Here is a 13,557-nt window from a genome sequence, read left to right on the forward strand (position 1 = left end):
TAACCACTACGCCATATGCCCATGAGCATAGTGGTTAAGAGTGTGGGCTACTAACCCCAAGATTCCAAGTTCGATTCCAGGCAGTGACCTGAATAATAATAATAATATCAAAAAATAACTTGGGAATGAGAACCCAGGTTCGAAATTTCCCCAAGATACTTCATGAAGGCTGGAGGGTATATCAACCGAAACGTTGTGTTAACAACAAACAAGATGAGGACAAATATCTGTCAAATGTAAATAATGTAATCATACAGCATTCAAGCAACAAAAACTAATGCTAAAAATCAAGACCCTTTTGTGTTAGAAATTTAAAACAAGACTGGATGATAGGCGTAAGTGTGGTAGCATGACTGAGAAGCTTGCCAGTCATGTGGCTTTAGATTCAATCCCACCACACAGCACTGGGCAAATATCTTCTGGTGCTACATAAAAGATACTCAGTCCACACTGTAAAATGGTTGGTGCTAGAAAGGGCATCCAGCCATAAAAAACATGCCAAAACAGACAGTGAGACTTGGTGCAGTCCTCTGGCTTGCCAGCTACTGTTAAACCATCCAACCTGGATGTTAAATGATGATGATGATGATATACTACTGGACCAACCATAGCCTTCTGAGTGGATTTAGGAGCCTTTGACTGATAGAAGCTCACCATGCATGTATGTGTGTGTGTGTGTGTGTTAGATATGACACAAGGATGTTTCAACCGATGATGATGATGGTTAGAATGCACTTCAACTAATATTACTCAACAGGTTAAAAAATATAAAAATGTTAATTGGTGTTTTTCACATTTATCTTCAACTCACGATTCATTCTTTTACCAGTTTCGATTATTCGAGTATGGTCAATATGGAGGATTGTAAGGTCAGTGTCAATAGCGATTAAGTTGTATGGATGCGTCGATTACATTGATCCCGAATTTATTTTACTTTGGAAGGATAAAAGGCAAAAGCAGAACCGACACAGGATTTGAATTCAGAATGCAAGGGACATAATCGCATTTTATCTTCCATCTGCCACGTTGCAAATTAAAAACACTCTGAGATCTTTTTCACGGTTTTCACCACATTGCCAGAGACTCAACTTTTCCTGATGAATAACATCTCATTTAAGGATTTATTCAAGTAGTGTAGTTTTAGAGTCAAATAACTTCCAAGCAATCTCCTTGTTGAGAAACATTACTTTTTTTATACATTTACTGAAGATCTACAATGCACAGACCAACCTGATTATGATCTCGTGACCCTACCAGGCTCCAAAACATTTGGTTTTTATATGATTAGATTTAGTGAGATGAAAGATTAAATCAACTCAATGAGGATTTGAATCATGGAAAATAAATCACAACTAGAATGACACAACTTTCTCCATCATCATCATCAGTAGTTTAACATGCTCCTTCCCATGTTAGCATAGATCAGATGGAATTCATTGAAACAGATTTTTAACAGCTGGATGCCCTTTCTGCCACCCACCCTCTTTCGAGTAAGGTAATACTTCCCCATGGCCAGACACATCTTCCTGGAAGATTGAAAATAAAGGATACTGCCTGTATGATGCTCATTAACAACTCAAATGATGTTGCATGGTGTCAAAACAAGGAGACAGTAACATAAATATATACACACACACACATGATGGGTTTCTTTCAGTTTACATTAGTGGTTCCTAAACTTTTTGGGTTGCCACCTCCTTGGCACCCAGACCACATTCCTATCACCCCCACCTACCACTACAAACACAGACCACTTTCTGCATCAAATTCAAAACAACTGTATTTCACAAATAAAATTTAATCTAATTAACCCATTATTTTGCTGTTTTTACATCCATCGCATGCTTTCGGCTACCCCATTATCACCCCCACTTTTCTTCAGTGCCACCCCACCGCATCTTTCCACTGCCCCCAGTAAAGCACTACTGTTCACTTTGGGTACCATTGGTTTATGCCAACCAAATCCACTGACGATGCTTAGGCTGGCTTGGAAGAAGACACTAGCCCAAGGTTTCACACAGTGGGACTGAACTCAAAATCATGTTGCTTGAAAGCAAACTTCTTAACCACATAGCTACGCCTATACCTATAAATATAACAATGGCTTATTATTATGTTAGCATTGAATTACAATGTACAAGCAGAAGGTTAGCTCATTATTGCAAAGTTGACTTTGACAGTATTTGAGCTCAGGACATTAAGAGCCATAAGAAATAACCCCAAGACATTTTCTCGGATATTCAAACAATTCTGCCAATCCATAAATGTAATGTACTGGAATTCCTTCCATTATGTCAATTACAAACATAAAATATAAAATTTTAGTCATTGATAAACTATGAAATCTATACTAAACTCATAACCTGAATATTTTACATATAAAGACAAGGTCTTGTTATTAAACACAACTTACCCTTTTTGGAAGTATCAGGACATGCTTTTATACGTTTTGCCTTTGAAAACTTCTTTGAAAATCGTGCAGCACAAAGTTGTGCTTTATGTACTTCAAATTCAATGCGGTTCTCTGTCTGAAATAGAAAATAACATACAAGAATAAATTTATATCCACAATTGTATATACTTAAAAATATATAATGTAAAAAAAACTAGGAAAAATCAAAGTAAATCACAGTCTAATGACAGTGAGCAAACCCAAACCTTGAAGTCACTGTCAACCTTTTCCTTCAAAAATTAATACACATACACACATAACAGGCTTCTTCAGTTTAGAATGTGATCTGTAGCTATAGCATAGAATGTGTTAGCCAATGCCCATTCAATGGGACTGAACCCCTAATCACATGGTTCTGAAGCAAACTCCTTTGTCACAAACCCATATCTGCATATATACACACACACACACATATATCCTCATTTAGCAGACATGTTCTTTGCTGTTGTGTTGGTCAGTCTGACACATGATCAGATTGGTTGAAGGACCAGATACTGTGCATATATATATACATATACACACAATAGGCTTCCACAGAGCTTCCCTTTGATCAAATTCAGTCACAAAGTATTGTCGGTCTTAAGTTATTGTAAAAGATGCTTGTCCAAAGTGCCATACTGTGGGATTGACTGCAAAGCAAATTCTTTTTAACCAAGCAGCGATTCCTGCACCAGATCTATGTATAAAAACTACTCAATCCATATACAAGGTCTTCTCCATACAAATACATTTATAGTCATTGAATATTTCATAACTTACTGAAACGGGTGTTTGGTTCTTTGACTTTCGCACTCCTTGTAATTGTTTACTTTTCTTTGAAACTGGTTCTTCACTCATTTTGGAAAGTCTACCATTCACTGAAATACAGTTTAAGAATACTTTTTAATAAAATGAATTCTTAAAATACACAGGAACATGTGTGTGTGTGTGTGGATGTGTATACACACACACAAATATATATATATATATATATATATATATCCACCCCATCACCATCCTTATATGTCCACTTTCCATGCTGGCATGGGTTGAATGGGTCACATGAATGTAATCACATATTTAGTGGTGATACTCATCTAGATGTAGGAGTTCAATTTTGGCCTGGTTTCTACAGCTGGATGCTCTTCCTAATGTCAACATCTTTACAGAGGGCACTGGATGCTTTTCTCATGGCATAGGAAGGAACAATGTCCTTGACAAAACCAAAAGACCCTTTTAACTACAGTTTAAAGAATGTACCGAGTGCCCATTTTGGTCATAGTACCAGCACTACAGAGGTAACCATGTTGATGACGTAACTAAAGCGACCTCTTGACTACCACACCTGCTCACCCACCAATATTTTTACAGAGTGAGAGGCACACAAAAGAGTAGTTAGAGGAATGAGTGATAGGGGTACTCGGCCTGCTGGGACAAGTAGTGCACAATCAAGGTAATGTGAGCAAGAGATTACTATATCAATGGAGTCTTTTTGTTTGTACACTACATCCGATTCCTCTTATATTCAGTTATTCTCTCAGCTCATTTAATATTGTCATTCATGTGCAAAACCATTACACAACCAGCCACAACAAACTCCCACTGACCCATGCAAGTATGGAAAAGCAGATGCTAAAATCATATATACACACATACATGGTGAACATGTATGTTGGACCTTACAGAGGCAATGATTAGTGACCAAGACCTTTAGCAATATGCTATGCCTGAGAAGACTTGTCAAGCCAAGTGAAATCGTAGTCATGGCCAATGCTAGCATCACATGGCATGTAAAAACCACCTTTTGAGCATTGGGCCTCAGAAAGGCAAATACAAATGATCAAGATCTTCGGCAATATTTCGTACTTGAGAACAGGACCCATCAAGCCAAGTGAAATTATAGCCATGGCAGATACTGGTGTCACATAAAAGCACTCATAACACTCAGAATGGTTGGCATAGGGAAGGGCATCCAGCCATAGAAACCATGTCAATCAGACAGGAGTCTAGTGCAGCCCCTCAGCTTACTAGCTCTGGTCAAACCATCCAACCCATGCCAGCATGGACAACGGACGTTAGATGATGATGATGATGATGATGCACACAAACTGAAATTGCCATAGCAAATTTAGACAATTGCTTGAAACTAAAGTAAAAGTGTCTAACTATCTCCACATGTAACAAACAATAAAATCCAATATTTTAAAGACAAACAAAAGATTAAGAATTCAAAAATCAATCAATGAATCGAAGCAAAGAAAAGATAAATACAAACATTTCTCTTTAATTTTCTCTTTTTTTGACTGAAACCATTTCCTATTTTGTTCGTCTGTTCCTTCCAGTTTATTGTTTATTTGGCTTAACTGCATCTCAGACAGCTGGATTTCCTTCTCTTCTTTCTCAATTTTTTCCACAGCTTTGATATCATCTTCTAACTGTTCAATTCTATCACGGTACTTGTTTATAACTTCTGCAAAAGCAATTCAACAGGATCAATTAATAAACTTTAAGTCAGTGGTGGCACGGTTATAGTATTCAGGAGATTTAACAAAGTATTCTAGCCATATCATCAACTTCACTGACCCCACACAAAAAGACAATAAACATGACAGGATCTGAATTAATTCTGTTTACGAATGTAAAAGAGGAATTATGATCTGAAAATAAGAGATAATGCACCGAGCTTTTTGCATGCCACAGCCGATACAGTTAAGTTGAACTTGCACATCTGCAGATTTAACACAAAGAGGGAAAGCATGGGCTGAGTTTCAGAGGAATTCACTTTTTAAGATAAAGGTTGGAATGAGGTGCCTGGGCAAGAAAGAAAGAAAGAAAGGGAGAAAGAGAGATAGAGAGATAGAGAGAGAGAGAGAGAGAGATAGAGAGAGAGAGAGATAGAGAGAGAGAGAGATAGAGAGAGAGAGAGATGTGTCGAGTAGTTATACCGTATTAGCAAGAAGATTTATCAATCAGTTGGACAATCTATTTCCAGATATTGTTGAGAATATATAGACATGTAAGCAATATCACAGTGAAGAGTGCAGAATGAAATATTTGGAGTAAATTTCTGGGGTTTTAGATGTGTGCCATGTGTGAGTAGGGTAAGTAGTTATAGTACACTTAGTAGCACACACACACATATATAAATAATGAAGTAACATAAAACTTTAGTAGTCAATCCAAAGTTTTGTTTTACCTTGGGGAACAACACGAGCTTTGACAGGATCATGAGCTTTCTTGACTATCTCCTTCAGTAAAGACCTTTCTTTCTCTCCAACCAAGCTAACAGCTCTGGAATTAAAATGATGGCAACATAATTAATATTCACATATATCATGAATAATCAAGAGACATACAAAATTCAAAATGTATCAAAGATGTGTATGAAAATACACACACACACACACACATATATATATATACTGGTTCTCTGTCAATTAAAAGGACAAGTGTTCCAGATGATCCAACCAATGGACCAGCCTGCTCATGAAATTAATGTGCAAATGACTGAGCAATCCACAGACACGTGTACCCTCAACACAGTTCTCAGGGAGATTCAGTGTGACACAACCCATGCTAGCATGGAAAGCGGACGTTAAATGATGACGATGACGACGACGACGACAGAGTGTGACATGGCTGGCCCTTTGAAATACAGGACAACTCATTATTGCCAGCTGGATGGACTGAAGTAACATGAAATAAAGTGTCTTGCTCAAGGACACAATGTGCCACCAGGAATCAAACCCATGACCAAATAATTGCAAGCCGAATACCATCACTGCTACCCCCGTCACCCATATATTGCAAATATACAGAAGTAATTAATTCCTTCAACCCTGATTGTGAGATATATCTTCATCATCATCCAGTGTTTTAAATCCCGGTTTTGTCCCTGTTAACAGGGGTGGCTGGATCTACCTCAATGCCATAGCAACTGAGGCAGGCAAGTGCAACCCACCCCAACCTTTGGGCTGGCTGTTGCTCATTCTCCCTTGCTATCATGAGGCTTTTTTGGAGCTGGATTCTCTACAGGGAGCATGCTCTTGCTTATCCCCAACTTCAGTTTCTAGACATGAGTGGTCCCGAGACTAAGGCCTCGACCATGAATTTTAAGAAATGTGGTGGAAAACTAGCTCAAGAAGGCAGGCACGCTACTCCGAGACCCCTTTCAGAGCTCCACCTACCTGATTGTAAGATATCTCTTAAAAACTAAAATCTAATTGCAACTTCATAACTCGTGCAAGTTACCTACTGAGCCCATCTTTTATAAGATTATATTTTATGGGCTCTGTATTTAGCTGTATTGATTGACCAAACGTTATTTTAACAATAGCTATTCATAACTTTTGTGTATGCAATTTTAGTGTATAATAACTAATTTTAGTGAATTTTATTTCATATGTTAAAAAAAAAAAATGATGTAACCTACACAGCTGAAAATGAATAGGAAAAAAATGTATGTAAACAAATGGAGTGGCTGATGTTATACTGTAAATAGAGTTTTCAGAACTCACTCAAGAATGAGATAGAGGTAAGACAGAAATAGACTTTATTAAAAATATACTTTTTCTGCAATATTCCCAGTGATGTAAACTCTCTACTGCTTGAGTGAAATTGAAAAGAAAACACTTGAGACACTCCAGCAGTAACCATCCTACCTCTTTGTGTATCAAGGACTACATTTTAGTCATCTTCTAAGACTGAGAGTGTGATTTAAAGGCTGTTTGACTACTATTTCTAGTATGTATAAGTTCCTTCTTTGGTTGAATTACATACAGGTTGTAACAATTGCAAGATAAACAATGTATCTATTGATCTAAAGCATATCACTAATGGCTAATTTTCTAAATATTTTATGAGAAAAACAATTTTAGCAAGCTATGAATCCTTGTTTGCCATATATTTTACGATGCTTATTTAATTCACTATCACTTTGTTTTCTGCATTACATTTTTCTAAAAATTCCATATACCACATGGTTCTGGGTTCAGTTCCACAGTGTGGCACCTTGGGCAAGTGTCTTCTACTATAGCCTCGGGTCGACCAAAGCCTTGTGAATGGATTTGGTAGATGGAAACTAAAAGAAGCCTGTTGTATATATGTATGTGTGTGTATATGTTTGTCACCCCAATACCGCTTGACAACTGATGCTGGTGTGTTTACGTCCCTGTAACATAGCGGTTCAGCAAAAGAGACCGATAGAATAAGTACTAGGCTCACAAAGAATAAGTCCCGGGGTCGATTTGCTTGACTAAAGGTGCTGCTCCAGCATGGCCACAGTCAAATGACCGAAACAAGTAAAAGAGAGTAAAGAGTGTGTATATATATATATATATATATATATATATATATATATATAGCGTGAGAGAGTTAGGGGTTCGGGGTTCCACCTACTAAGGGATAGTATCTATCCAGTATACTGCTGGGAGGGTACCCAATTATTGCTACACTAGTGCTATACTATATATATATATATGTATATATGTAAAATTATGCATTATATTCTCAAAAGAAAGGAAATATTTTCAAAGTGTCTCAAACACATTAACTGCTGAAAATTTTGATAAAATTTCAAGCATTGTAAAATGTTTATCCATGAAAGATATTGATTAGTGAATGCCTTAAAAATCCACTTTGGATGTAAGAGTGCAGAGAGTTTATCATGTTGAAAAGTAAATATGCTATAGAGCTTAAAGAGTTAATCAGCAAGATATATTTCATGTAAAATATTTTACCCACTCCTGATCATCATCATCATCATTTAACACCCACTGCCCATGATGGCACGATGAGGAGATGCATCAGACTCCAGTCTGATTTGACATGGTTTCTACAGCTGGATGCTCTTCCAAATGCCACCCACTTCACAGAGTGTGCTGGACACTTTTACATGGCACTGCACAAGGTGCTTTTTCACACACACACACACATGTAAAAAATTATTTACTTCTGAAATGCTCTTCTTCCTGCCATATCTATAGTTTTTTTTTTACATTATCCAAGGTATTTTTAACCTTTTTTTTAAAAAAGACAATAGGATTTGATTAGAGCTGAAATTTGACTATTATTTCTAGCGGGTTGAGAAACCATATCGAGGCTTCCTTGGCACATGTGATAATTGACTTACATTTGCCAAGGAAGCTCCTACATAATTATTGGGTGTGTGAATAGGGAGTGGATTCTGGATAATTTATTATCTATATTGGCGTTAGGAAGGGCATCCAGCTGTAGAAACTCTGCCAAATCAGATTGGAGCCTGGTGTAGCCATCTGGTTTTCACCAGTCCTCAGTCAAATTGTCCAACCCATGCTAGCATGGAAAGCGGACGTTAAACGATGTTGATGATGATGATGATACTTATTTTCCCGAACAACCTCAATAGTAGAAAAAATATCATACCTCCCTTTCTTTCCAGCACGTGCTGTTCTTCCAACTCTGTGAACATAATGTTTGATGGTACTGGGCATAGTCAAGTTAATAACCTAGAAAAAAATTAAAATTTTCATTAGATCAATAATTTCTATTAATATGCAATAATTGTGACCTCAAAGCTTATATTTTCAATGATTTCTTAGATTAATAAATATTTCGAAAGTCCCATTTCGCTATGGTTGCACTGATGAGATTATAATGACTGAGTTTTTTCATGTTACTTTAAGTTACAATTATACATTCAAATTTCATTTTCTTTTAGTTATTGAACAAACATCATTATTTAAGGAACTTCTATGGTAAAATAATTAGTTGAATAAAAAAAAAATATATTTGTGACTGAGACAAACGTCAAATTCTCTTTAATGAGACAGTAAATATTTACTAACCGTTTTCACACCTTCAATATCCAAGCCTCGAGCGGCCAAATCTGTAGCCAACAACACATCGATTCTGGCTTCCTTAAATCTCTTTAATGCTTCAAGACGCTTTAAGAAACAAAATAAAATGAAACATTTAATCATCATCATCAGACAGGTGTGGCTTTTTAGGTGAAGATGCTTGCTTTCCAACCATGTAACCTCGGGTTCAGTCCCACAGTGTAGCACTTTGGGTGTCTTCTACTATAGCCCTGGGCCGACCAATACCTTGTCAGTGGATTTGGTAGACAGAAACTGAAAGGCGGTGAGCTGGCAGAAGCGTTAGCACACTGGGCGAAATGCTTAAAGGGATTTCATCTGCCATTACGTTCTGAGTTCATGGTCTGCCGAGGTCGACTTTGCCTTTCATCCTTTCGGGGTTGTTACGCACTGGGGTCAATGTAATCGACTTAATCCCTTTGTCTGTCCTTGTTTGTCTCCTTGTGGGCAATAAAAAAAAAAGAAACTGAAAGCAGCCCACTGTGCATCTGTATGTGGGTTTTGGTAACAGTACATTTTGGCACTAGAGCTAAACACACATGCACACAGAAATATGCATTTACAGATAGGGAGAGAGAGAGACATTATAACTTATTAATTGAACTTGATTGCCATAAACACCTTTTCTCTCCTCACACATGTAAACTGAGAGGGGTTGAGGGAGGGAGAGAGAGAATGAAAAAAACCTTAAAACATCAGCTGTCAAATAAATCAACATTGAATCAGAGCTGCCAAAACAGCTGGTACCAAAATATTTCATACCATTTCCTAAATGGGTCTGAAGATCATGTCTTATTCATATGGTTAATTTTTGGTTTTGTTTCTACTGCTGGATGTCCTTATCACCAACCACATTACAAAGTGTACTGGGTACATTTTATCATCGATCCGGTACTAGTGATGTTTTTTTACAATTCTATGATGTATCTATACCCTAAAGCAATGTTTCTCAACCACTTTTTGCCTCTGGACTCCCTTGATTCCTATTTTACTCGGTGGACCCTCATAGTCAGTCAATGTTTAAAAAATCCTATTATATTAAGAACTGTATAAAAAGAAATTGTTCAAATATTTTGTGTATTGTAGAAGTATAACCATTTTATTGTACATAAATTTTAACAACAAAATCTTATTTGGATCTTCAAGGATCATATGGACTCCGGTTGAGAATCACTGCCCTAGAGTAATGTGCTAAAAAAGGTGAACAAGAGAGAGTATGGTGACAGAAGAGTCAAGAAGAAGGTCACCCGAGAGAGTGTGTGTGGGTGGGAGGGGAGAATGCTTGATAGCAATAAGAATGGAAGTGGTCAATGGTAAGACAACAAATATGGAAAAGAGTAGAAGTATTTTACCTGAGCTTGGGATAAATTTCCATGCAATTCTCCGACGTTGATCCCACATAAACCAAAAATAATATGCATTCGATGTGCTTGTTTCTTTGTTTGCACAAAAATTATACAATGGTTGCAAAATATACGACTCACTAGTGCTGTAAATACAAGAAATTATATAGATATGCATCAATAGATTATTGCAAAAAAAAAAAAAATTAAAAAGAAAAGAAAAAAACTGTTAATTGCCAATACAGGCTTTGAGTCTTCCAAAGATAAACACATGGAAAGTTTAAAATAATCAGGGGAGCAAGGATAGCACCCATAACTTTTGCTGGGTCACTGATATTAGTGAGAGGAAAGAAATTGTGAGTCATGAGTTGCTGCTGAAGGAAGTACACCAAGATATAGTTATCCACAGATCAGAAACCTAGAAAGAATGCTTGCAGCAGACTGGACGCAGTTTTACTGCCTGGACCCCGGGCAAATTAAAGGTGTTAAACTTCAAAGAAGGATCAGTAAAATCATCAAATCACATCTGCTGCCCATGTTGGCATGGATTGGACAGTTTGACAGGATTCAACAGATCAAAAGACCATGTCTTGCTCCAGGGTGTCAGTTTTGGAATGCTGCCAACAGCTGGATGCCCTTTCTAACACCAATCATTTTACAGAATGTACTGGGTGCCCACTTATTTATATATTTCATATCACAATCTGTGAACAATACCATTGCTGCTATGAGGTTTTCAATGGACCAATCACTTGTACACCACATTTCAGACAGCAAAAATGACAAGGAAGAGTTGTTATTTTGATGATATACATTGGCAAAAAATATTAACACATACAGGTGCATCAAATTTTCATACAGATTCCATCTAACAAGCCAGCAGAGACATAGAGTTATGAGGTCCTTTACATGTGTAGAGGACATGATCACCTCTCTAGTGCTGGTGTAATGAAAAACATGCCTTGTACACTCTAAAGCCTGCAGCTGTGAGGACCATGACATTGCTCTAGTACTGGTACCATACACTTAATTTTATTGACTTCAGAAAGATGAAGGCCAAGAGAGATCTGAACTGTAAAACTGTCATACTGTAAAACATTTAGTCTGATGCTTTACCAATTCCGTCAATTTACAACCCTTTTGTAGGAATATATTAACTTCAGTAATTATATTTCATAATCACAAAAGATTAGATCTTAAAACAATTGAGATTTCATTAAAAAAAAAAAAGTTATTTTACCTGTAACAATGGCTTCTCTATCACCTTCTCTTGTAGGACGTATTCTAATAAACTCTTGTCTCAAGCCAAAAGCTACATCTGTGTTTTCGTTAATAAAAACTTTTATGGGTTTATCTAAAGATACTTTAGCCAGATCTTGAACCTGGAAAATGGAAAGATAAAAGAAAAAACATCATAGACCTATTTATAACCACATATTAAACAAGCATTTAAACAATAAACTGATAAAAAGAATAAGAGATTCTCTTCCTCTCACCAAAAGGCATGGAAGGAATGGAGTCTTGTTAGTGCTTAGTCAATGAACGATGACAATGGAGAGTAGAGAAGATTCTCTGGTTTTGCTGGGAACAAGATAACGTTTTAGTGTTGGTACCTCAACAAAATGCACTTAGTATACTGGAAAGTGATTTGGTGTAAGAAATGGCATTCAGTCATAGAAACCATGCCAAAAATGAAGCATATGAGTGAGACTCAATCCTCTGACAGTAACAATGCATTCAACCCATGCCAGCATGGAAAAGTGGACAAAAAAAAAATGATGATAATCATTATTTGATGATGGTTTACATATTTATACCAGAACATTCAGGGATTTTGTTTGCTTATTGATATTTGCCGCAATTCAGTGCATATACATAAAACGTTTTGTATGTTATATTTTGAATTGCACACTATATCTTTCAGGTTCAAAAACTATGATGTAAAAAACACTTTTTAATTACTGAAAGAATGACACTGTATAAAATTTAGTTGAACCATGAACTGGGTCATACAAAGTCACACTTTCTGAGTAAGGTGTAAATTGCCAAAAAGATATGGTGATGAACAATCAACTTAAAGGCTATGAGCTCAGTTACAGCAGGTATTTTTTGGTTTGTGCACTAGTACTTCATTCTACAAAATTTGAATTCAGCTAAGTGTTAGAAATAAATATGTCTGCAAATATTACTTGCGATAGATCTGCATTAGAGCTACAATGAGATTTAGTTCATCGGTTCATTCCATAAGATTTGCTCCTACAGGTGTTATGACACACCTTAACTATTTACAAATCTAGTAAAACAATTTTTGCAGACTACGTCCAACAGGGGAGGTAAGTGTGATTATTTAGAAACAAAAAGTATTATATACAAAATCAAAGAGAACCGATTATTTTACCTCATCAGTCATAGTTGCTGAAAATAACATGGTCTGTCGCTGTCTAGAACATAAACGAATGATTTCTTTCATTTGTTCAGCAAAAAAGTCGTCCAACATCCTTTAAAGTGGAAAAAAAAAGTTTAAATGTTATTGTGATACATGGAATACAAGACTGCTATAATTAAAAGGTATTAAATTAAGAAAAAGATTTTAAAAAAACACAAAAAATAAAACAGTGATTGTCACCACAATTTATACCGGCAAAGATTTCCACTATTTCTTGTGAATGCATACAATATCTACAGCTCAACTTTCTTTCATATGCACCATAAAGTTACTGCATCCATGCAGAAACAACTCTTTTGTTGTCAAGAAATGTAGAGGTCACTCAAACTTCCTTTACCCACCTCACACACAAACTATGATGGCCCTACATGGCTGATTAAACAGCAAGAAATAGAATCCAACTCACACCCCACCATTTCATATAAAGAAAAATACCTTAGACAGTGTCATCCATAATGTGTGTGTGTGTGTGTGTGTGTGTGT

At 36.5% G+C, this 13,557-nt stretch overlaps 1 protein-coding gene across 1 annotated transcript in view; it reads right to left on the reverse strand.

The window, feature by feature from the left end:
- Positions 1–2,197: 2,197 nt before the first annotated feature.
- LOC106868386 (probable ATP-dependent RNA helicase DDX27) overlaps positions 2,198–13,557 on the reverse strand; it is a 26,293-nt gene continuing 14,933 nt past the window's right edge. Inside the window, exons 10-19 of the mRNA XM_014913616.2 lie at positions 13,027–13,126; positions 11,869–12,010; positions 10,638–10,774; positions 9,256–9,354; positions 8,834–8,916; positions 5,628–5,722; positions 4,707–4,901; positions 3,212–3,309; positions 2,414–2,528; positions 2,198–2,283 (exon numbers count right to left, since the gene is read on the reverse strand). Coding sequence (XP_014769102.1) covers positions 2,198–2,283; positions 2,414–2,528; positions 3,212–3,309; positions 4,707–4,901; positions 5,628–5,722; positions 8,834–8,916; positions 9,256–9,354; positions 10,638–10,774; positions 11,869–12,010; positions 13,027–13,126 — 1,150 coding nt within the window. The remainder of the gene's footprint in view (positions 2,284–2,413; positions 2,529–3,211; positions 3,310–4,706; positions 4,902–5,627; positions 5,723–8,833; positions 8,917–9,255; positions 9,355–10,637; positions 10,775–11,868; positions 12,011–13,026; positions 13,127–13,557) is intronic.

This window comes from Octopus bimaculoides, chromosome 5 (assembly GCF_001194135.2).
Source record: "Octopus bimaculoides isolate UCB-OBI-ISO-001 chromosome 5, ASM119413v2, whole genome shotgun sequence".
Classification (NCBI taxonomy): Eukaryota; Metazoa; Mollusca; class Cephalopoda; order Octopoda; family Octopodidae; genus Octopus; species Octopus bimaculoides.